This window comes from Pinus tabuliformis, chromosome 7, assembly GCF_031772625.1.
Source record: "Pinus tabuliformis cultivar Carrire ecotype Pingquan chromosome 7, CPIR1, whole genome shotgun sequence".
NCBI classification, from domain to species: domain Eukaryota; kingdom Viridiplantae; phylum Streptophyta; class Pinopsida; order Pinales; family Pinaceae; genus Pinus; species Pinus tabuliformis.
The window spans coordinates 1,992,684,839-1,992,710,870 of NC_142293.1; the positions used below are offsets into that span (position 1 = coordinate 1,992,684,839).

At 41.6% G+C, this 26,032-nt stretch overlaps 1 protein-coding gene across 2 annotated transcripts in view; it reads right to left on the reverse strand.

Annotated features, from left to right (window-relative positions):
* Positions 1–26,032, reverse strand: part of LOC149256452 (omega-amidase, chloroplastic-like) — a 194,806-nt gene that overhangs the window by 62,539 nt on the left and 106,235 nt on the right. For both annotated transcript variants that reach the window (XM_089460750.1, XM_089460749.1), the window contains one exon: positions 11,490–11,568. In XM_089460750.1, the coding sequence (XP_089316876.1) occupies positions 11,490–11,568 (79 nt within the window). The remainder of the gene's footprint in view (positions 1–11,489; positions 11,569–26,032) is intronic.

Sequence of the window (26,032 nt, forward strand, 5' to 3'; positions counted from 1 at the left end):
ACTATATGGGAGAAATAAGGTGAAACTGAAAACTGGGGTGGGAAATGAAATTTTTACACACAGCTCATTCATTATTCTCGTGAGTACATTGAGAAGAGGAGAGGAGAGTGACTTGAGAAAGGAAGAGATTTTTGTGAAGAAATCTTATAGCAAGGGCTAAGGAACTAACGCTACAGTAGTTTGAACTTCTAGGAGCCTGAGTTGAAGACATAAGGGGGGAACGAATTTTACTGTAGCTGCTACTGTCATCTGCACACAAGTTGAAGTGAGTTCACATCTATTTTTTTTCTCAGAGGTTAGAGTTCAAGCAACTCGTATCTTCCTACAACCAACATACTAAATCCGAAATTCTCGGCCCTACTTTTTCAGCCTTGTTCTGTGTGGGTAAATAGCAATATTTTCAAGCCAAGGATCAAAGTATGTTATAGCTAGTTGTTACGGAAGAAAACACTTATTTCAGGTGGGTGTAATAATTATTGTTTAGACTAAGTTGCAAGGCAGAGATAGTACATGTTCAAAGATTCTAATCCCTGTGCAAAAGGAGCAGTTTCTAGTTCGAGTTTTTCGCTGACAGGAGAGAAAAGACCTGTGAGATTATCAATTCAAGAATTCCAATGTAAAAGGGACTGAAATGGCCTCTTCATGGGAGAGATAAGTAGAATCTTCTATGTAATTTTGTTGCAATAAAATCTCTATACAAACAAATAAAATCCTCCTTTCAGAACAGGGTTTCCCCAAGAGGTAGTGGGGTTTTTCCAAGGTCGTCTTGACCAAAAATCAGTGTTAAAATTGTGTGTGCTTGTTATTTGTATCTAATATTAGTTGTGCAAAATTAATGTTTCAAATGAATGCATGAAAATTTTATATTAGCATGCCAAAACATGTGGGTTGGGCTTGATAAACACTTGCAAAATTTGTAAACTGGGTAAGGGTGCAGATCATTTAAATTTTCTACATGGCATCAGAGCCAAAGAGGGGTCAGACCAAAGACTTTTGTCACAGCTGATACAAGGACCAACAAGCATTAAACTTATGCTAACAGTGAACAAAACTGATAAAACTTTGCCAGAAACCCAAAAACTTCAGTAGTTGAGAGGGACGAAAGTTCTAGTTCACAGATTTGCTCCATTTGTTGGTTCGGAAGGTCATGGCAACAGGGTTGAGGGTAGAGGACAAAGTGGTAGGGGCTAATAATTTTGGCCCTTGGAAGGAGAGAATGATGCCTTTACTGGAGGAAGTTGAAGTATGGGACATTGTAGAGGCCCCTGTACAACCACCTATTGATGCTACTCAGTTGACAGAATTCAAAAAGAAGAATGTGAAGGCTAAGAGGATCCTTCTAGATGCCATCAAGGACCACTTATTCCCTCATGTGACCGGGATGATATTTGCCTACCAGATGTGGGAGTCCTTGGTCACATTACACCAGAGTTCCAATGAGAACAGGAAGATGGTGTTGAGGCAAAAGCTAAGAAACACCAAGATGACCAAAACCGACAATGTGACCTCATACTTCACCAGGATCTCTCAGGTGAAGGATGAGTTGGTTGTCGTGGGAGAGGTTATCTTAGAGAACTAGTTGGTCAAGATTGCATTGGATGGATTCAACGAGAAATGGGGTGGATTCATACATGGCATTATGGCTAGACAATGCTTTCAAGATTGGAGGAGGATGTGGGACGATTTCATCCAGGAGGAGATCAAGAGGAGTGCTACGGTGGGTGGCAAGAGTGGTGGGGCAAGTGAGGAGAATGTCGCCCTTGCAGTGAAGGGAAAGAAGAAGGCCAAGAAGGGGTCTTCTAGTGGAGCAAAGAAGTAGAAGGGGAAACAGAAGGCGAAGGAAAAGGACATGAGCAAAGTAAAATGCTTTGCTTGTGGGAAGATGGGTCACTATGTTGTTCAATGTCCCAACAAGAAGAATAAAAAGAAGCGAGGAGTTGCAGCTTCAGCAAAGGTGGACAATTTCGCTTCCAGATTTGAAACTAAGTTTGCCTTATCAACAGAGGTTGATGAGTTTGCCTTGGTGGTGAGTTTAGCCACTCATGTTACATCTTCTCGTGTATGGTTTGTTGATAGTGGAGCATCCTGCCATATGATTGGAGTGAGAGAGCACTACACGAGTCTCTTAGAGGATGATATTGACTTGGAGGTTGTGCTTGGAGATAACTCCAAGGTCAGGGCAGTGGTAGTGAGCACAATATCATTTCAGAGGGAGTCTTTACCTCCTCCAAAAGTGACAGATGTTCTTTATGTTCTGGTGCTAAAGAAGAGCTTAAGATCAATCTCTTATTTAGAGGACAGGGGTTATGAGGTGTTGTTCCGAAAGGGACAAGTATTGATATATACCAGAGGATCCAGTATCGAGTTTGCTCGTGTGATTGGATTCCATTGTGGGAGACTTTACAGGCTTACATTTTAACCTATTAGAGCCTTGGTGGGGAAAACCAATAGTAGTGAGTTATGTGAGCTATGGCACAATAGGGTTGCCCATTTGCACCATGGAGCTTTCAGGATGTTGAGGGAGATGGTTACAAGCTTACTGGAGTTCAGCACTGATCATCATGATGCATGCAGGGGGTGTGCTTTGGAAAAGTACACCAAGTCACCTTTCGTGAGCAATGGCAACAGAGCTCTAGGTATCTTAGACCTGGTACACTTTGATGTTTGTTGTCCTCTGTCTCATGTATCATTGACTAGAGGTGAGTACTATGTGACCTTCAATGATAACCACTCCAGGAAGACCTGAATTTTCTTTCTGAAGACCAAGGATGAGGCCTTCAAGAGGTTACCAAAGTTTAAAGCTCTTGTGGAGAACCAGACAGGGAGGAAGATCAAGGTGTTGAGATTAGATAATGGGGGCGAGTATACCTCCACGAAGATGAAGGAGTTTTGTAGGAGTGTGAGCATCAAGAGGGAGTATATAGTGCGTTATAACCCCCAGCAGAATGGGGTGGTAGAGAGGAAGAACAGGGTCATAGTGGGTGCAACTAGATCGATGTTGCATGATTAGAGTTTACCTTTCTTCTTGTGGGTTGAGGCGTCTAACACTATTGTATATTTGCAGAACAAGAGCCCACACAGAGTCTTGGGGAGCAAGACTCCTGAGGAGGTGTTTACCGGAAAGAAGCCAGAAGTTGGGCACATTAGGATCTTTGGGTGCCTTACATATTCACATGTCAGTGGGGAGAAGAGGACGAAGTTGGAACCCACTGCAGAGAAGGGTATTCTTGTGGGTTACAGTGAGACCAGCAAGGCCTACCATATATACATTCTTGCACAGAGGAAGGTTGTCCAGAGGCGGGATGTGAGATTTAAGGAGGAGAGGGCCTTGTGGAGATCTCGGGAGGTTGATCATGTAGAGCAGCAGGCTCTTCAACAGGGGGCCACACCACAGGTTTCGGAAGCATCAAGTAGTACACCAGGATCAAGAGGACCATCTACTTCAGTTGTGACTAGGTCTCAAACTTCAGTATCACCGAGTGCAGGAACACCTGGTGCAGGATCTCAGAGTCCAAGATCTCCATTGATCATAGGAGACCCTTCTTCATTAGAAGGAGAGGCTCTAGTTGATGATTTTCCCATACCACCATAGGAGGCTACTACAGGGAAGAGGAAGCCAAGATGGCTTCGGGAGACCCTGAAGAAAGCCCAGGAGGCAATAGGGAAACCCCAATGGTCAGTGAGGGAGAGTATACCACTAGAGAGGTTGGGTGGCTTTGTGGCAAATGTTGTGGAGACATAGCCAACTGGTTTTGAGGAGGTTGCCAATCAGCAAATCTGGAGGGATGCCATGGTGGAGTATGCCTCCATCATGAAGAATGATGTCTGGGAAGTAGTACTAAGACATGGAGGAAAGTCAATGGCGACTTCTAGGTGGCCTTACAAGATCAAATGTGTTGTGGATGGCAGTGTGGAGAAGTTCAAAGCTCGTTTTGTGGCACGGGGGTTCTCACAGGCAAAGGGAATTAACTATGAGGAAACCTTCACACTAATTGCTCGTTACACTTCCACTAGACCAGTCATATCTATAGTAGCTGAGATGGGTTGGAGGATTCACCAGATGGGCGTGAAGACTGCCTTTCTCAATCGTTTTATATAGAAGGAGGTGTACATTGAGCAGCCACAAGGCTTTGAGGTGCATGGGAGGGAGTCTCATGTGTGTAGGCTTAAGAAAGCCTTATATGGACTGAAGCAGGCGCCGAGGGCATGGTACGAGAGGATAGATGTCTACTTGCAGTAGATGGGTTTCAAGAAGTGATGAAAATCTGAACCTCTATTTCATTATGGTTGGTGACGATCCACTCATTCTGGTTCTGTATGTGGATGACTTGTTTATGACAGGAGAGGTCAGACTCATCCAGCACTGCAAGAGAGCTTTTGCTTTAGAGTTTGATATGACCGATATGGGCTTGATGCATTACTTTCTGGGGATGGAGGTTTAGCAAGAGGATGGGCATATCTTCATTAGTCAAGACAGGTATGCAAGTGATATCTTGAGGAGATTATGTATGGAGGGTTGCAGGCCTATTGCTACTCCTATGATCACCAACTAGAAGAAGCTACATGCTTCAAATTCCAAGTGTGAAAATTCTGAAAACTGGAATCATATTGCAGCAATTGGAAATTATTCACCTAATTGTTATTTTTAATTGACAATTTATTTATTGTTTCCTACAGCAAACACTGAATAACTCACACTGCAACCTACACAAATAAAACTGCGGAAGAATTAACGCTGGAAGAAATGCGAGCACACACATAATTTTACATAGTTATTTTTGGACTAATGTCCACGGAAAAACCCAACTTGGGAAAATCGGTGAAACAGCTGAAGGTTTTAATATTAAGTAACAGTGAAATAATCTGAGTACAACTGGACGCCGAAACTGGCAATCCTACAGAGAAATATTGGCAAGGAAAATCTAGTGAGGAAATCTCCTCACTCAACAAGCAAATCCGGGCTCTGACCTTAACTCAAATTGAGTCGTGCAAACTAGCTTTGCGCAACTACTGCATCACCCTAGCGCAGTCACTTCCACACTCAGTTCTAACCAGCTTCTCCTCAAGCTGTCTGGTTTGTTGTTATCTGGGAAAATGTCTCTCCTGGCCTCCGAAACCTCTCTCCAACTTTTGGCACTGAAACTCGTCTTTCCTCAGCAAAATCGAAACTCCCTCTAGAGGCTACTGCGTTGTCCTAGCGTCAGCCTCTTTGTGGCTCTTCTGCCTCTCTGCAAATGCACTCCCCGAATTTGGAAATCTTCCTCTGGCTTCACTGTCTTTGCCCCTCTCTCACTGCTTCGATCTCACTAGCTCTCTCTCCGACAACTAACTCCTACTACTCTGGAAATCGATCGGCTCATGAAATCAGACTCCTCAGGTGTATTCTCTAAGTTCCCATCAACTTCTTCTTATAATCCTCCATTGGAACTCCAACGGCCAAGATTAGATCTTAATCGATGGCTAGGATTAACTTGAAATCGATCTATGTGAATTTCTAGAACATTCACACCTTGACTTAATTAATTCTGATTAATTAGCCATATTCCCTAAGTTTAGACTTAGGAAATATTTAAAAATCGACTAATAATATAATTAAGCCATCTCTACGAGGAATTTCGATAAACGATTTATGGGTTTTGGAGATCTCTTGTATGCTAGCCTCACCACAAAATTTTGTGGCTAGAACACATTCAATGCTACAAAAAATAACACTCCCTCTTAGCGAGGAAAGTGCTCTAGTGCTCTATTGCTCATCCTGTAGCAGCACCCTATCTCTGCATCATTTCCTATCACGCTACTAATGTCTGGCTCTTGCTGCCCACCAACCGCTGCGCAACTCTGATATATGTTGCATTTATGCTGCTACTAACCTTGTTGAACTGTTGTCAACACTGCATCCGCATTAGAACTCCCTCTTCATTTGTTGCTACTGGAATTGCAACATCTACAACTGAAAAGCACCCTAAATATTGAATCAATTGTGATCAGTATGATGCATCTGTTTCCCGAGTCCTGACTGCTACTAGCTACTGCTCTGTCTACTGAAGACTATGCGCTACTGCTGACTCTGCACTGTGTCAACTACACTGTTGTTAACTCTGCATTACACTCCCCAACATCTGACTGCTACTAGTTTGCAATTGTCACTCGGCCTCTGACTGCATCTACTACCACTGATCCATCCTGCTACTGAATATTGTGGGCCCCCGTACCAAGTTACTGATCCAATAGGTGGACTCATCAAGGATCCTGCCTATCTATAGCGCTCTGGGGCTACAAAACCAAGTCACTCCACCTCACTCCAGGAGGTATGTCAACAAACATGGCGAAGTCTGATCTACTCATATTGTTGTTGCTACTGCTATGTTGATGCTTTTGCACTGTTGCTGCAACCACTACAATAATGATTCTAATATCCTCAGATCCTGAAGTACTAGTTTCCATAGGGTTGCTCCCTCTGAAACTAGACTACCCCTAAGTCTCGATCTCCCTATGGGAAATCTCTCTGCTCCCTCTTGGCAACTCGCACTGTCCTCCTGTACTAGAAACTGGACTGCGTAGCTCTGCACTGGGAATCTTATGACTGGAACTGCACTTGTATCCTACAACTGGGGAATTTGCACTACCTGTGTCACTGCATCTAGCTCTGCAACTATCTCCCGGATACTGATTGCAACTAGATTTGCAACTATCTAATGATAGCTTGCGTCTGCTGACACTGAACTTGCTACTATGATATTGTGGGCTCCAATAGCAAAGATGATGGTCTCGTTGCAACAATTTGGAACTGATCTAGTTGATCTGCTTGTTGCAACTGCGTTGGACCCTACCCATATAGCACACCAGAGTCTCATACTCCTCCTCCACCTGGATCAGGTGCCCCACTATCTCCTTTCGAGCCTAGTCCCTGGCTAGCTCTACAACTCACACTAGACAACTCACACTTCCTCTGACATCTTCCTTTGGCCATTGGAAGTTGATCTGCTGCCCAGATCTGCATTCAGGCTAACTCACATGGCCTCCTCTGGCAATCCCATACAGTCATCCCTGTAGAGTTGTAAAATCTGAAAAACTCAAAATTGGAGAAAATAAACTTGAAAATCTCCCTCTTTCCCGTTGTTCACTTGCTGGATCTGCTACTCGCACTCCCTTTTGAAGTGAGAAGATCTGCCCACAACTACTGCCAATCTGCAACTGGAAAAAAAATTAGATCTCTAAATCTCGAGATCCCCTGAGAGAAATTTTTCCTCTGTTGTGTGTGCTTCTTCTTCCACCCGACGCTAGCTCTGCTCTAGCAAACTACTACAAAAACTACTGCGTCCAACTAGAGATCTGCTCTACGAAAATACTGGGCTGCTCCCTCCGCCTCTGGAATCCCTCAATCTAGAGAGATCGAATTTTTCTGTCCCTCTCTTAGAAAAATCAAATCTCCTCAAGAAATTCGGCCTCTTGGAAAAGTGATTGTGTTGCCCTTACTGAATAACGAAATTCCTTATTTCTTCGCTACTGAGCTCTCTGACTGATCATCTGCTCTCTGATACCATGTGAAAATTTCAAAAACCGAAATCCTATTGCAGCAACTGGAAATTATTCACCTAATTGTTATTTTTAATTAACAATTTATTTTATGTTTCGTACAGGAAATACTAAATAACTCACATTGCAACATACACAAATAAAACTGTGGAAGAATAAACATTGGAAGAAATGCTAACACACACGCACATAAATTTACATAGTTATTTTTTGACTAATGTCCCCAGAAAAACCCAAGTTGGGAAAACCGGTGCAGCAGCTGAGGGTTTTAATATTAAGCAACAGTGAAATAATCTGAGTACAACTGGATGCTGAAACTGGCAAATTGGCAATACTACAGAGAAATATTGGCAAGAAAAATCTAACAAGGAAATTTCCTCACTCCACAGGCAAATCTGGGCTCTGACCTCAGCTCAAATTGAGCCATCCAAACTGGCTTTGTGCAGCTACTGTGTCACCCTAGCATAGTCACTTTTGCACTCAGTTTGAACCAGCTTCTCCTCAAGTTATCTGGTCTGTTGATGTCTGGGAAAATGTCTCTCCTGGCCTTTGGAATCTTTGTCCAGCTTCTGGCACTAAAACTCGTCTTTCCCTAGCTGAATCGAAACTACCTCTAGAGGCTACTGCATTGCCCTAGCATCAGCCTCCCTCTGACTCTTCTACCTCTCTGCAAATGCACTCACCGGATTTGGAAATCTTCCTCCGGCTTCACTGTCTCTACCCCTCTCATTGCTTCGATCTCACTAGCTCTCTCTCCGGCAACTAACTGTTGCTTCTCTGGAAATCGATTTGCTCATGAAATCAAATTCCTCAAAGTGTATTCTCCAAGTGCCCATCAACTTCTTCTTATAATCCTCTTTTGGGACTCCAACGGCCAAGATTAAATCTTAATCGATGGTTAGGATTAACTTGAAGTCGATCCGTGTGAGTTTCTAAAACATTCACACCTTGACTTAATTAATTCTGATTAATTAGCCATATTCCCTAAGTTTAGACTTAGGAAATATTTAAAAATCGGCCAAAAATCTAATTAAGCCATCTCTAGGTGGAATTTCCAGAAACGATTTATGGGTTTTGGAGATCTCCTGTATTCTAGCCTCTCCACAAAATTTGGTATCTAGAACAGATCTAATGCTACAAAAACTAGCACCGAGTTGGTGAACCCCACCTTGTATCGTCAGCTCATCAGTTCATTGATGTATCTAGTCAACACTAGACCAAATATTTGTTTAGCAATCAACACATTGAGTCAGGTTAGGATGGAGCCCAAGAGAGTGCACTGGGTAGCTGTGAAACATGTGTTGAGGTTCCTACAGGGCACAGTGGATTATGGTCTGGACTATGTCAGGGGTGATGGAGTTAGATTGATTGGCTGCACGGACTCAGATTGGGTTGGCAGTGCTAGTGACAAGAAGAGTACTTTCGGGTGGTGTTTCTTGTTGGGTTCAACAGTTATGTCATGGTTCAGCAGGAAAGAGAGGTCAGTAGCATTGAGCAACACAAAGGCAGAGTATAAGGCAGCTAGTCATGCAGGTTGCGAGGCACTTTGGCTTCGCAAGATGCTATTTGGGTTATTTGATCAGAGACTGAGACCGACTATGATTTACAATGATAACTAGAGTTGTATTAAACTCTATGAGAATCTAGTATTTCATGACCAATCAAAGCATATAGAGATCAGATACCACTTCATCAGAGACTGGGTTCAAAGGGGAGCTATGAAGCTTGAGTATATATCCACTAATGAACAGGTAGCAGACATCGTCACCAAGTCATTGCCAAGGGGCAAGCATGTATTCCTTAGAGACAGAATGGGAGTGGTGAGAAACACCTTCCTCGATAAGAGGGAGTGTTGAAAATGATACCAAGGTGGTGTTCCCTTGGCATTTCTTCTTTCGGCCTAGGGAGACACATAAATCACCTTTTGTCTAAGTGATATGAGTCTATTAATATCAAGGGGGCTAATGTACTTTTTATGTGGAGATGTACTAGGTACTTTAAGTTATTAAAATAACGTGTATTTTAATAGTCACTTTATGTGAAAAAGTACTAAGTACACTTTATATTATTAAAGTGATTTCTATATTCTAAAGTGACTTTATGAGAAAAAGTGCCCAAGTTACTAAAACATCAAAAAGTACTAGGGAGGCTCATTAATAGAAAGGGGGACCACGTGAGGAGGGGTCAAGTAGGGGACAAATCTCCACCCTTGATCTAAATGGTTTGAGATTAAATCTCAACCATTAGATCTTAGGGATAGGGTTCCTATCTTATTGAGAGACAAAAAGGGAGAAAAAGGAGGCAGAGCTCATTCATTATTCTCATGAGTACATTGAGAAGAGGAGAGGAGAGCAGCTTGAGAAAAGAGAGTTTTGTTAAGAAATCTTACAGAAGAGGCTAAGAAACAAAGGCTACAATAGTTCGAACTTCTAGGAGCCTGAGCTGAAGACTTAAAGAGGGCACGAATTTTATTGTAGCTGCTACTGTCATCTGCACACAGGTTGAAGTGAGTTCAGATCTGTTTATTTTGTCAGAGGTTAGAGTCCAAGAAACTCGTATCTTCCTACAGCCAACATAATAAATCCGAAATTCTCGACCCTGCTTTTTCGAGCCTGTTCTGTGGGTAAACAGCGAGATTTTCGAGCCAGGGATCAGAGTATGCTACAGCCAGTTGTTAAGGAAGAAAACATTTATTTTTGGTGGGAGTAATAACTGCTTTTCAGACCGAGTTGCAAGACAGAGATAGTACCAATTCAGAGATTCGAAACCCTGTGCAAAAGGAGCAGCTTCTAGTCCTAGTTTTTCACTGGGAGAAGAGAAAAGACCTGTGAGATTATCAGTTTAGTATACTTAAAGAAGGTTCTTAAATGATAAAAAATGCTATGAGTTGAGAATCAAAATACTTTGGGGGAACAGACAGTTATTAAGTACAACCCTAGGCTGTCACCTGTGGAATAGAGGTTGGACATGTACTCTGTCACTGAATGAAACAGACTGTCTCACTCAGATTCGAATTTCAGCAGTGAGTGAATGAGTCCAGACTCAGGACTGCAGGGCCAGATGGAAGGAAGGATACCATACACAGGAGGAAATCAGTGTGGTGGCCATCTGGTTTTCAATAACGTTTAAACCTCCAATCCAAGCTGCAATTCAAATTGAAAAACAAATCTTAACAAATTCCATCAAAACTCACAACAATTCTATGCCAAAACTAAATGATTTGATTCAATTTGTCTTGAATTCACCAAATTTCGAACTTCACCCTGAAGTTCACCAAATCCGGTGGCTTAGCCCATAGCAGCCTCATCACAATCATCCATTTCAGAACAGATTTTATTGACAGACTTGTTCCTTAGCTCTAATTCAGGCTAGGAATCACTCCTTCCAGTTAAAACTTGTGTCCATCTATTGTAGACTGGTGTTCGTGTTTATGTTCCCAATACCTTAATGAATTTTCCACATGAAATACTGCTACCACTGTACAGGGGTCTTAGTGGGTGATTTGAATTGATACTATATGATAGCATTACTTCACTATTGTGAAACTTCTAAAACGAGTTTGATTTCTCTCCATATCAATCGTTGACATGAGCATCTAATCATGCTTTTGTGACAACTGCTGAGATGAACATTAACATTTGCAAAATCTTCTAAATTTTTTAGTGAAGACGTAACATAAATTAAATGAATAATAAATTTATTGTAGTTTATGGAATTGTGATTTTTGTCAAAGGAAATGTTGCATATAATCATGTTTTTATGACACCTGCTGAGATTAAAATTAAACTTGCAAATCTTCTAATTTTTTTAGTGAAGTAACATCAATTAAATGTAATAATTTAATTGTAGTCTACAAAAGTTTGATCTTTGTCAAAGGAAATTTTGTTTTCCAAATTTTCATCAAACAATTCTGCCCAATCACCATGAAGAAAACTATAGGCCCTCACTGTTACCTGGCTCTCTGTAGTAGCTCCCAATGAAGTGGACCAGTAGTCATGTTGAAAGCTCCAGGATAGCATATTAAGTGTGCACCTGATATTCCAAGGACACGTCACTTATTCTAATACAAACAAACAAATATCTTAGAATCTTAGGTCATGCGTATACAGTCAATGAATAAATGATAATAAATAAGTCATTCAGTATGAGACAACAATCAAAATCAAACTTTAATATAAACACAGGTAACGTTCCAGATTTGATAACTTAAAAAGCTATCCTAAAAGAAACATCCACATTGGAAATCTACTCAGTTGAAAATGTGTAGTTAATATGTGATAGAATTTACATAAACCACTAAGACAAGCAGGCTTTAAATGAATGAACAATCTACACCCCAATCTGCAACCATCCTCTTAGCTCTCTTTTACCTAGTTTTTCAGATATTCGAAAGCCTTTTAGAGAAGATCTTGGTTGGACCTCAACCATTACTACCTTTAAGTTTCTTTGTTTCTATTCAATGCATCATCTAAATCTCCGAAAGAAGTATTCTACACAGTCCCCAGATGAAAACTATGCTGTTTTTAACACTACTTTTTTGAAGTATCATGTTGATATTAATGCAGCTCTGAACCATTACTTGTTATCAACTTGGATGTAAGCTATGCTGATCTTTACAGTACAGTACAAAAAGAAGTAAATAACAAAAAAAATAAGACAATAACATGCATCTTTGGAAGTATTATGTAGGTCGTAGCTAAGAATTGCATACAAAGGCATTAAACCTATAAGTGTCCTTTGTGGCTAAGATTTACACACAGGATCAAGAAAAAAGTTAAATATGTAACTCATGGAGAGGATGCCTAGTCAAGTCCAGAGTTGCACACAAAGACATTAACGGTTAAACCCATTAGTGTCCTTTGTAGCCAAGGCTTCTATGCAGGAATGCCTAGCTCTTGATAGCTAGATGAACGAAGATTTAAGACCTGTGCATTCTTACTTGATTTTGAGGGTCATCACATGACGTTTTCCCCTTCCCCTTTGATTTCCATCACTTCACCTATATTTTGCTAAGAGACCTATAAAACACGTTTTGTCCTAGAACTTGACACACCTATAAGGGTTAATGTTGTTCCCCCATGGTAAACTTGGGAAAATAATAAAACTGACCTTTGTTATGTTGTGTTTGAAGAAATCACCAAGGGTATACCACCTAATGGCACATCAAGTAGTTGGACTCTGTTAGCCTCCTGTTGCAACAGGTGTTCATATTTCATGATTGACATTTTTACATGCCAAATATGTCGTCTTTCATGCTGCAAGGTTCCATATTTTCAGAAGAGGCCAAAGAAAAGGCCATGAAAGTGTGCCAGTCCAAGTGCCACTGTTGTATTCCAATTTTGATGAGTTTTTCAGTTAAGGGAAGGCCAAACAGTTTAATCTTGGCCTCCCTAGGTTTCAATTTCTTGTTTTAGAATATAGAGAATTGATATCTGACCAAACAGCTTAATCTTGGCAGATTTGTAGATAGGTAGAGAATCAAAAGAGCCCAACTGCTTAATCTGGGCCCTTGGCAGAAATAAGGGTAGACTTAGATAGGAGGGCAGTCAAAAGAAAAATTGTAAAGCAGGGTCTGCAAGTCTAAGTGCACCCAATCCAAAAAGAAGAAAAAGTGTTAGGTAAGTAGGTTGGGTAGGTAGTTTTTGAGGTTGCAGAATGTTGATATGTGATCAATTTTGTGTTTCAAAGTGTTATATCTTTTCAGATCACAAGAATGAGGCAGTTTTCATCTGGAGGAGCTCAAGCTGGATATCTCTAACTTCCCCATTCTCCCTTATCCCCAAATCACTCACTAACTTCCCCGAAGAGGTCAAGATCTGCTTGATTCCTCTTAGGTTCATCATTCTCCATATCAGTTGCCTTGGTGAAGATCTGATTCACTCAAGGATTGTTCATTCCTCCTCTATAAGTCACTTTTCCCCCTTAAAATAGCCTAAGATTCACACACTTAGCGCTTTCTAGTCACCTCCATATTAACTACTAATTCTATTATATAGCTCCCTATCTATCTCCCCTCCCCCTACAAAAACTATATAAATCCCAAAAAATATTATAAAATTCCCCTCCCTGGCACTATAGCCATATTTTCTTAAAGTCCGGGAAAAAGCAGTCCATCTGGGGCTGTTTTTAGCCCATCCGTGTCCTAGCTAGAGTTAGTTTGACCTCTGGTCAAACTAATAACCTTTTCCCTTAACCCCAAAACCTAAAAAACCCATGTTTTCCATTTATCCTAAGGTCTTGTCCGCAACACATTTGCCCTGCTCACTTTTAAAACCCCCAAAAACCCACATTTCCTAAGTTATTAAACCCCCGCGGCGCTATATCAATATTTGAATATGCGCGCGGGCCCCGTCCCTTATCCCTCCGCCGCCTGGCCTATCCCGCCAACCGCCCGAGCGCCCGCGCCCCAGATCAACAGCGGGTGGGCCTTTTCATCCCCGAAGTCGCCGATGGTTAGCGTCCGGGAGATGGGCGGTTTTCCCGCTGTACTCCCGCCACGCGTCGCCCTCCCGGCTGTGGCGGAGCCCCCTCTTCCAAAACCACCTCTGCTCAAAGGCGGTGTGCCATGAAACCGCTTACCACCTCTGCCCAGTGACGTCATCCTGCTGCGTCATCTGCCTGTGTCAGGCCTCCTGCCACCGTGTACCGCCACGTCACTGCCATAGTGTAAATGCCACGTCACCCGCCGTACATGCTAACGTCACCCTGCTGACGTCACCACCGTACTGGGTCCCACCCGCTAACGTCATCAGCAAAAAAGGGCGCGAAGGCGAAAATCGTGCTTAGGAAGCCCGGATTCAAATTCTGAGGCAGTTTTTCATGCGCGATTAGCTGCCTAGCGCTAATCGCGCATGGCTACAGGAAATGGGCCAAAGTGGAAAGACCCTCATCGTGCAGCCCCCAGCAAGCCCGAAAGGCACAGAATGACCCGTTTTTCTTCGCGAAGCATTCAGAAAGAGGCAAACGCAGTTTTTAAAGCAACAGAGGGCCGAACAGAGGCCATGAAAGATCGATGGGACAGTCTAAAGCACTCAGAAGACATTAAACGGCCCGATTCAACTGCGAAAGAGTATCAGAGGAAAGATGGAGCGGCAAAGAGTATCAGTTGAATATTTTAATCGAAATCTTCATTTCCCAAGGCAGCTTAACATTGAATGGCCTCCAACAAAGTCAAATAAAGCGGTGTAAGCCCATTAAAGCTCTCAAATCACAGCCAAAGCATTTAAAGCCGCCGAACAGCAATGGATCAAAGCCCAAAGCACAGTTATTGCAGAAACACTGCACCAAGCCACCGAGGACAACACATTAACTCAGTTTTGATACGGCTGCCCTCAGCGCAACTCAAAGATATTTTCTTGCATTTATTTCTGGATAGGATTAGGTTAAAGTAATCATTTTCTTTTAGACCTGTTTAGGTCAAACTGTAATAGACAATTTTGGACATTTTTCCCTATATATACCGCCCTCTATATTGTCTTAAGGGTTGGTTGGTTGATAATCTTCATTAGAGACTCGCACTGGATATCTGAGATGTTTTACTTAATCAAAGATTGTTGAAAAGCTTTGGAGGAATGATTGTCTGCTCTGTGTCTAATGGTCTGAGGAATTGAATGTGGAACTCTTGTGCTGCAGCATGAATCAATAAGTGTTTCTTACCTCTGTTATTCAAATTTCACATATGCTTAAGTTACAAAACAAAGGATTGGTTTAGAATTTGCTTAGCCGCACTCTATGCTCAGTTTCTGTGGCTTCTTAATGTTTTTTACTTGAAATAGGCATAAATATGAATTCTGCTATGGCTCATGTTTGACCTTTTTCACATATGAATGACTGTTATCTAAGAATTCTTAACTGCTCTTAAATAGGGCTCATTTATCTTCTTTCTGCTAACCTGAATGAGAGATTCTTAATTGCCCCTCATTCCTTAGCCTTTAATCCGTCCTTTTACCCTGAGTGATTGTTTCATATGCAGCTAACTTGCTCCATATTCCTTGTGACCAAGAAAACGCACCAGCAGTCCTACTCCTTGACTCCATGCCCAATGGTTCTAAAACTTTCAGGCTATCCCTGCCTCTTTACCTGAAAGTATCATCCTTCCCACCAAAACTTAAACAAAACCCCCTTGAACTCAATAGCTAGCCTAAAATCATCTTCAACAAAGCTAAATCAAAAAGAGAGAGCCCTCTCTGATTGCAGGTGAGCTAGAACCTGCAGTCCAAAGATTGGTCTGTGGTTACTTCGACCGTATCCTTTTGTGCTAATCAAAAGGACAACCTGAGTGATAACATAATGGCGACTCCGTTGGGGACAAATCCATTTTCTAATTGCTGTATATTCCTTAAAACTACAGATGAAGCCTGAATAGCGGCCAGGAAGCCTTTGAAACTGTTTTTGCTTTGCATTAACAGAAGTAAATAAAAGTTGTTCCAGTCAATCTTCATGCTAGTTTTAGGCTATAGACAGCTATTCCAAAATCGGATCGGTTCCTTGCTAATTCTACAAAAGTTCGCACAAAAGTACCAAAAAAAACAAATTCGGAAGCTGGCTCCCAAGAAGAATTCTCGTTACACAAGGTCAAATCCAGACCCAAATCCCCCAGCTGCTTTTGAAAATCTGAATCTAATCCCAAAGATCCTTAGGAAGCAAGATAGACAAGAAGATTTTGCTGATAGTACTCCTGAAACAGTTCACCCTAGCTGTGTTCCAACTCCAGTCAAAGTTTTATTTCGTTCAAACCCTGTTTCCCCTTATTCATCATCTACATCTCAAAGCACTCCTTCCACACCCCCATTCACTGCACATACTCCTATTACCACTACTGTTGTTCCAGTTGTTCCAGTTGTCCCTGTTGTTCCACTTATCCCTGTGAATATGGCCAATAGATATGCACCCCTGCAATTACCTGCTAATCCTGGGGCTTTGCCTCAAGATTACCAAACTAAAATCACATATTTTGATAGTACCGGTCCTTGCACAGCCCTACAGCATACCAAGAAAATGCAAGACTATTTTGAGAACTATGAGATAGATGATGACAGCGTAAGAATGAAAATTTTTGTTCAAAGTTTAACAGGTGATGTAAGAACCTGGTTCAAATCACTTGTTGCAAATTCTATAACCACTCCGGATGAGCTTTACCAATCCTTTACCAACAGATGGGAGAAAAAGAAAGACCCCTTGCACATACTAGTTGAAAACTTGAATATGATACAATTAAAAGAGGTCCTCAACAGATTGTTTTGGAGTACTGTGCAAGGTTCAATAATGTCTATAATGCAATACCACAGAACTTAAGACCACCCCCTGACCTTGCCTTGTATAAATTCCCTGATGGATTCGACCCAGATATGGCATATCAATTAAAGGAAAGAACCCCTCAAACCCTTGCAGACATGCAAAATGTTGTTGTTAGCGTAGAGGCCAACCTAATTGCCAAAAGAAACAAAGCTAGAATGGAAAGAAGAACCACCTTTAAGGAAGAACCCTCAGCCTTAGAGCAAAAGCTTGATGCTATTATCGGTGGCATGCAAAGGCTGGGAGACAGAGTAGAGAATGTTGAGAGGAAATCATCTTGGGAAGGACAACATTCCAATACCATAAGGAACCCAAATTTTAGGAAAACGCAGAACACGAATGCTGGTAGGTCAAGCCCAGACCATGACATAAGACCCCCTTTCCAAGAAAACTATGCTGAGGCATCCACTTCTAGTGAACCCATAGAAGACACTCACATGAATCTGATGGATCTAAAAGGCGAGCACTAAACTTTCCTATCCCAAGAAGACCAAGATGAGCATGATTGTAGTCAATTTCGGACTAAGTCTAGTGAGTCTTTTGATTTTAAACAAGGTTATGATACTGCTGTGTATGAGGTCCACATACAATATAAACTGAGAACTAGGACCATTGATATTTCTGAACCTAGCAAACCAAAGGATGGCAAACAGCCCAACAAGACTAAAGGCAAGGTTGTCATAACAGAACCAGCGGATATACCTGTCCCAAACCCGCATCAAGTGACTGTAGAGGACATAACACAAATGAAGCCTTCTATTGACCAGCCTCTGCCACTTTCTTCCTCGAAAGAAAATTTGAACAACATTCCAAAAAGCCCTCCTAAAACTGAAAAACCGCAAGCAATTACTTCCCTTAGCACTGACAAACAGGAGGAAATCTCTGATACTCCACTGGAAAAAGGAAAGCCTGCCTCTCACAATGCTAAAACCCAATATGAAAAATCATTTAACTTAGAAGCAGAGATTGGAAAACTTAAGATATCCATCCCCCTCTCAGAACTTGCCAAACATGATGTGTATATGCAACAAATTCAAAGATCACTTCAAAACCCAGAGAATAAAGATGATGTAAATGTTTTAGATGATACCCCTGAATTGTTGTTTGGTCCAGAAGTTAATGGAAAATCAACATATGGACCTATTCCACCCTTTTATGTCAGTTTTCATATACATGACAAAGTTTTACACAACGCTATGTTTGATTCAGGAGCATCGCACAATCTTATGCCCAAAGCAGTTATGGAGAAACTAAATCTTGATATCACAAGGCCCTACAAAGATTTATTCTCATTTGACTCAAGTCAAGTCAAGTGTTTAGGCGTCATCAAAGACTTGTGTGTCTCCTTAGTCCAATATCCTAACAAGACCATCCTCATGGATGTGGTGGTGACTGACATCCCACCAAAGTACGGTATGCTCCTATCAAGATCATGGGGAGCAAAGTTCCAAGGATCCCTTCAATTAGACCTCTCCTATGCCACTATTTCAGTCTTTGGGCAACCAAAGAGATTGTACAGAGAAACATTGATGAAATATGTGGTAAGTAGTGAGAGCAAGCCTGAAAATTTTCCCATTTACTCAATCCATTCCGATATGGATTCTTTTATTTTGTTTAATGATGAAACAGGTCCTCCCACTGATGATGAGCCGCTGGCTCTAGAACAAGACACACACATCAATCAAGAATCAGTTGCCCATACTGATGAAACTGTCAAAACAGTTAATGCAACCAGCATACAAGAAGAACCTTCCCAAACAGTAGGTTCAAATCTGACCACTGCAAGAATGACTGAAACTCTTGATACTAACCACAAGCAAGAATTCACATGGTATTTAGAGTTTGATGGCTCCGTTAACAAGTTAGGAGTAGGGGCAGGTGTCTGGATTCACAACACACATAACAGCCATGCAGAAGGCCATGCCTACAGACTAAATTTCAAATGCACAAATAACATGGCAGAGTATGAGGCTCTGCTTTTAGGCCTCAAACTGCTCAAAGCTCTAGGAGCTGCAAAAGTGTCTATTCTAGGTGACTCTGATTTAATCATACAACAGATGAAAGGTAACTTTGTTACCAATGACAATAGAATGAGAGCCTATAGGACTGCTGCCACTAATATACTCAATGCATTCACTGAATCCAAGCTTGCCAAAATCTCAAGAGATCATAACATTCATGCACACAGCCTAGCCACTTTTGCTAGTACATGCAAGCTTCCCTTTGAGCCAAATCACCACTTTACTACTGAGATAAAACATAGGCCTGCTATCCCAAATAATGTTAAAGATTGGCAAGTGTTCGAGAATGATGCCCAGATTAACAATTTCCTTACTCTTGAGCATGAGTTTTCAAATATTAACATTGACATGGATGCTATGATGGATGAACAACAGCGAACAAATGAAAATCAGCAGGTTGTAACAGCTGTAACAGCCAAACGAATCCTAAACCCAACTGTTTTTGACAATACAAACATAGAAGAGCTGAAACAGATGCATTTGGAGGAAATTGCCAAAACAGAGGCAGAGATCATTGACTTAAAAGATAACTTTTTGCCTGCTGGCCTAACTCCGTTAGAAGACATGTTTGATGCAAATGATGTTCCCAAAAAACCAAAAATACAACCATTGAATTCTGATATAGAGGAACACAACATGGGACAGTAGAAAATCCAAAAATGATCAAACTGTCCAAAAATTTGCCACCTGATCAAAAGCCCAAGGAAATTGATTTATTTAAAGAATTCCAAGATGTATTTGCTTGGAGTCATGAGGACTTGAAGTCCTATGACACCTCAGTAATTCAACACACCATTCCTTTAAAACCAAACCAGAAACCCTTCAAACAGAAACTGAGGAGGATCAATCCCATGCTTCTCCCTTTGATTGAAAAGGAAGTGAAAAGAATGTTTGAAGCAGGTATCATAGCACCCATCAGATTTTCTGAATGGGTATCCAATCTTGTTCCTACAAGAAAGAAGACAGGTGAAATTAGACTTTGTGTAGATCTGAGAAATTTAAACCAAGTCTCCCTAAAAGACCACTACCCATTGCCCAAAATGGATCATATCCTACAAAGAGTAGTGGGGTCATTTAGAATCTCTTTGCTAGATGGCTTCTCAGGTTTCAATCAAATACTTGTTCACCCAGATGACCAAGACAAAACAGCCTTTACTACACCGTGGGGAACATTTAAGTATGTGAAGATGCCATTCGGACTTAAAAACGTTGGTGCAACCTTTCAAAGGGCAATGGATATTGCATTTGCCAAAGAAATACATGATTTCCTAGTTGTATATCTTGATGATTTAACCCCTTTCTCTAAATCTGATCAAGAGCACCTAAAACATTTGAGGCAAATATTCATGACATGTAGGAAATATGGCATTTCCTTGAATCCCAAGAAGTCTCTTTTTGGCCTTGAAGAAAGCAAATTACTTGGCCACATCATATCAAAGGATGGGATTAGAATTGATCCTGAAAGAATCCAAGCCATCCTCCAAATCCCATATCCAAAAAACATCAAAGAACTGCAAGCTTTCCTTGGAAAGATCAATTTCCTAAGGAGATTTATCCCAAATCTAGCCGAGCTGATAAGACTGTTAAGCAACATGTTAAAAAAGGACGCCAAGGTAAAATGGTCTCTTGAAACCAAGCAGGCCTTTGAGAGTATAAAATTTGCCTTAACCCAAACCCCTGTCCTCACCAGCCCACAGTTTGACAAAGATTTTATCATATTTTCTTTTGCATCTGATCATACTATAGCTACTGTCCTTTTGCAAAAGGATGAACAGGGAGCTGAAAAGCCAATTGCATTTTTCAGCCGAGCCTTAAGAGATGCCCCTTTGAAATACCCAATTATGGAAAAGCAGGCCTACGCCCTTGTCAAGGCCATCAAGGATTTCAGAGTGTACATTTTATATTCACATGTGATTGCCTATGTCCCAAATGCTGTTGTAAAAGACATACTAACCCAAGAGGGATTAGAAGGCAAAAGAGGCAAGTGGATTGCAAACATCCTTGAATATGACATAGAAATAAAACCAACCAAGCTGATAAAGGGACAAGGTTTAGCCAAACTGATGTCCGAAACAAACTTTCAAGCCTTAGACATTAACCAGTTGGACAATGAACAGGAGCTGGCGACTCCACAGATCAGTGACACCTTTTTGCAATCTCCATGGTATGCTGATATATGTTTTGTACTGTTAAACCTGTTTGCTCCCCCAGGATTGTCCAGAACCAAGAAAAGATTTTTGAAAATGAAGGCTTTAAAGTTTTGTGTTATAGATGGTGCATTATTTTGGAGAAATCATGAAGGCATATTGCTTAACTGTTTAACCATGAATGAAACTAACAATGTCATGAAAGAATTCCATGCAGGTGATTGTGGAGGACATCTATATTGGAAGTCCACTGCTGATAAAATTTTAAGGGCTGGTTTCTATTGGCCCTCTCTTTTTGCAGATGTAAAGAAGTTTGCCATGTCATGTCACAAATGCCAAATCTTTGAGGGCAACAGAAAGCGGTTGCCCTTGCCCCTTAAACCGATCTCGACCGAAAAACCTTTTCAACAATGGGGTCTTGACTTCATTGGAGAAATCCACCCCTCTTCCTCAGGCCAGCAGAAGTGGATCTTAACAGCCACTGACTATTTCACCAAGTGGGTTGAAGCCATCCCATGTAGGCAAGCCAATGACACCATCATTATCCAATTCCTTGAGTGCAATATCCTTTCTAGATTTGGCTGCCCTGAGAAGATCATTACTGACAATGCCGCTGCCTTCAAATCCAAAAAGATGATCAATTTTTGCCACCAATTTCATATTACCTTGGGCCACTCTACAGCCTATTACCCTCAAGGTAATGGCTTGGCCGAGTCATCCAACAAAAGCCTCATCAACATCATAAAGAAAGTGCTAGAAGAAAACAAGAAGAACTGGCACAAAAAGCTGGTAAATGCCCTATGGGCAGACAGACTTTCAACGAAGAGATCCATTGGGATGAGCCCTTATGAGCTAGTATATGGCATGGAGGCCAGATTTCCTTCATCCTTGGGCATCCCTACTCTCAGACTGTTACAGGAGATTCAGGCTGAACCAAATGACATCCAACGAAGAATCAATCAGACCATTCATCTTCAGCAAACCAGAGAACAGGTCTATGACAGAGCTCAAACTTTGCAAGAGAAGCTCAAAAAGATGTTTGACAAGAGAGTTAAGGCTGAGGATTTCTACATTGGTGACAAAGTTCTAAGGTGGGACTCACGAAGAGAAGACAAGGGCAAACATGCCAAGTTTGATTTTTTATGGAAAGGGCCATTCGTTGCTTCTGCTGTTCAGGGAAATAACACATATTTTCTCAAATCTATAGAGGGCAGCACTGCTGAAAAAGGCCCTGTTAATGGCTGTATGCTGAAACATTATCATGATCCCTTTTAAGGGATTCAATGCAGCTTTGTATATATCTTTTGTACAGTGATATTTGTATATATCAACACTTTGTTTTTATTTTTGAATAAGCAGTCCGAATATTAGAGGAGCAGCAGCAAAATTTTGAAGACTCAGACAAAGCGAGCCCTCCATTTCAGATCTCTGTCATTGCATTAACCCCAGCAAAAGTTTGCAGCTTGCAGTCTTCAGTCAAACAGTAGCAAAAGAAAGAAGGATTTTCAGTTCATATCAGCAATTGTTTCAAGACCAAGGCTAAAGGAAATACATCAATTTTGGTCTATGTTTTTCAAAGGCAATGCTCAGGCAACATTCTATATAATATCAAGCACGCAAAAGAAAGCAGGCGATGCTATACAGTTCATAAAAATTTAGTTGAGGGAAAGTGTTGTTCTTATTCCAAAGTTTCAAGTATCTGACAGTCAGCACAAAGAAGTGTTCCCAGTCTACAGCAACAACAGAAGGTCAAGGCAGTCTGACCTGCTGTTCTTGGCTTTTCACAAGGAAAAGCCATCCCCAAGTGGAGCCACTGTTAGCCTCCTGTTGCAACAGGTGTTCATATTTCAAGATTGACATTTTTACATGCCAAATATGTCATCTTTCATGCTGCAGGGTTCCATATTTCCAGAAGAGGCCAAAGAAAAGGCCATGAAAGTGTGCCAGTCCAAGTGCCACTGTTGTATTCCAATTTTGATGAGTTTTTCAGTTAAGGGAAGGCCAAACAGTTTAATCTTGGCCTCCCTAGGTTTCAATTTCTTGTTTTAGAATATAGAGAATTGATATCTGACCAAACAGCTTAATCTTGGCAGATTTGTAGATAGGTAGAGAATCAAAGGAGCCCAACTGCTTAATCTGGGCCCTTGGCAGAAATAAGGGTAGACTTAGATAGGAGGGCAGTCAAAAGAAAAATTGTAAAGCAGAGTCTGCAAGTCTCAGTGCACCCAATCCAAAAAGAAGAAAAAATGCTAGGTAAGTAGGTTGGGTAGGTAGTTTTTGAGGTTGCAGAATGTTGATATGTGATCAATTTTGTGTTTCAAAGTGTTATATCTTTTCAGATCACAAGTTGGAGGCAGTTTTCATCTGGAGGAGCTCAAGCTGGATATCTCTAACTTCCCCATTCTCCCTTATCCCCAAATCACTCACTAACTTCCCCGAAGAGGTCAAGATCTGCTTGATTCCTCTTAGTTTCATCATTCTCCATATCAGTTGCCTTGGTGAAGATCTGATTCACTCAAGGATTGTTCATTCCTCCTCTATAAGTCACTTTTCCCCCTTAAAATAGCCTAAGATTCACACACTTAGCGCTTTTTAGTCACCTCCATATTAACTACTAATTCTATTATATAGCTCCCTATCTATCTCCCCTTCCCCTACAAAAACTATATAAATCACAAAAAATATTATAAAATTCCCCTCCCTGGCACTATAGCCATATTTTCTTAAAGTCCGGGAAAAAGCAGTCCATCTGGGGCTGGTTTTAGCCCATCTGTGTCCTAGCTGGAGTTAGTTTGACCTCTGGTCAAACTAATAACCTTTTCCCTTAACCCCAAAACCTGAAAAACCCATGTTTCCCCTTTATCCTAAGGTCTTGCCCGCAACACATTTGCCCCGCTCACTTTTAAAACCCCCAAAAACCCACATTTCCTAAGTTATTAAACCCCCGCGGCGCTATATCAATATTTGAATATGCACGCGGGCCCCGTCTCTTATCCCTCCGCCGCCTGGCCTATCTCGCCAACCGCCCGATCGCCCGCGCCCCAGATCAACGGCTGGCGGGCCTTTTCATCCCCTAAGTCGCCGATGGTTAGCGTCCGGGAGATGGGCGGTTTTCCCGCTGTACTCCCGCCACGCGTCGCCCTCCCGGTTGTGGCAGAACCCCCTCTTCTGAAACCACCTCTGCTCAAAGGCGGTGCGCCATGAAACCGCTTACCACCTCTGCCCAGTGACGTCATCCTGCTGCGTCATCTGCCTACGTCAGGCCTCCTGCCACCGTGTACCGCCACGTCACTGCCACCGTGTAAATGCCACGTCACCCGCCGTACATGCTGACGTCACCCCGCCACGTCACCGCCGTACTGCGTCCCACCCGCTGACGTCATCAGCAAAAAAGAGCGCGAAGGCGAAAATCGTGCTTAGGAAGCCCGGATTCAAATTCTGAGGCAGTTTTTCATGCGCGATTAGCGGCCTAATCGCGCTAGGCTACAGGAAATGGGCCAAAGTGGAAAGACCCTCATCGCGCAGCCCCCAGCAAGCCCGAAAGGCACAGAATGACCCGTTTTTCTTCACCAAGCATTCAGAAAGAGGCAAACGTAGTTTTTAAAGCAACAGAGGGCCGAACAGAGGCCATGAAATATCGATGGGACAGTCTAAAGCACTCAGAAGACATTAAACAGCCCGATTCAATTGCGAAAGAGTATCAGAGGAAAGATGGAGCGGCAAAGAGTATCAGTTGAATATTTTAATCGAAATCTTCATTTCCCAAGGCAGCTTAACATTGAATGGCCTCCAACAAAGTCAAATAAAGCCGTGTAAGCCCATTAAAGCTCTCAAATCACAGCCAAAGCATTTAAAGCCACCGAACAGCAATGGATCGAAGCCCAAAGCACAGTTATTGCAGAAACACTACACCAAGCCACCGAGAACAACACATTAACTCAGTTTTGATACGGTTGCCCTCAGCGCAGCTCAAAGATATTTTCTTGCATTTATTTCTGGATAGGATTAGGTTAAAGTAATCATTTTCTTTTAGACCTGTTTAGGTCAAACTGTAATAGACAATTTTGGACATTTTTCCCTATATATACCACCCTCTGCATTGTTTTAAGGGTTGGTTGGTTGATAATCTTCATTAGAGACTCGCACTGGATATCTGAAATGTTTTACTTAATCAAAGATTGTTGAAAAGCTTTGGAGGAATGACTGTCTGCTCTGTGTCTAATGATCTGAGGAATTGAATGTGGAACTCTTGTGCTGCAGCATGAATCAATAAGTGTTTCTTACCTCTGTTATTCAAATTTCACATATGCTTAAGTTACAGAACAAAGGATTGGTTAAGAATTTGCTTAGCCGCACTCTATGCTCAGTTTCTGTGGCTTCTTAATGTTTTCTTCTTGAAATAGGCATAAATATGAATTCTGCTATGGCTCATGTTTGACCTTTTTCACATATGAATGACTGTTATCTAGGAATTCTTAACTGCTCTTAAATAGGGCTCATTTATCTTCTTTCTGCTAACCTGAATGAGAGATTCTTAATTGCCCCTCATTCCTTAGCCTTTAATCCGTCTTTTTACCCTGAGTGATTTTTTCATATGCAGCTAGCTTGCTCCATATTCCTTCTTGTGACCAAGAAAACGCACCAGCAGTCCTACTCCTTGACTCCACGCCCAATGGTTCTAAAACTTTTAGGCTATCCCTGCCTCTTTACATGAAAGTATCATCCTTCCCACCAAAACTTAAACAAAATCCCCTTGAACTCAATAGCTAGCCTAAAATCATCTTCAACAAAGCTAAATCAAAAAGAGAGAGCCCTCTCTGATTGCAGGTGGGCTAGAACCTGCAGTCCAAAGATTGGTCTGTGGTTACCTCGACCGTATCCTTTTGCGCTGATCAAAAGGACAACCTGAGTGATAACAGACTCTATCAAATTTCCTTGAACCCTAGCACTTGGCAATAAATCTCAGACATACCCTTACACAATTTTTGAATTTATGCACAGCTAAGTTCTTAATGAAAAATGCACAGTAGAAAC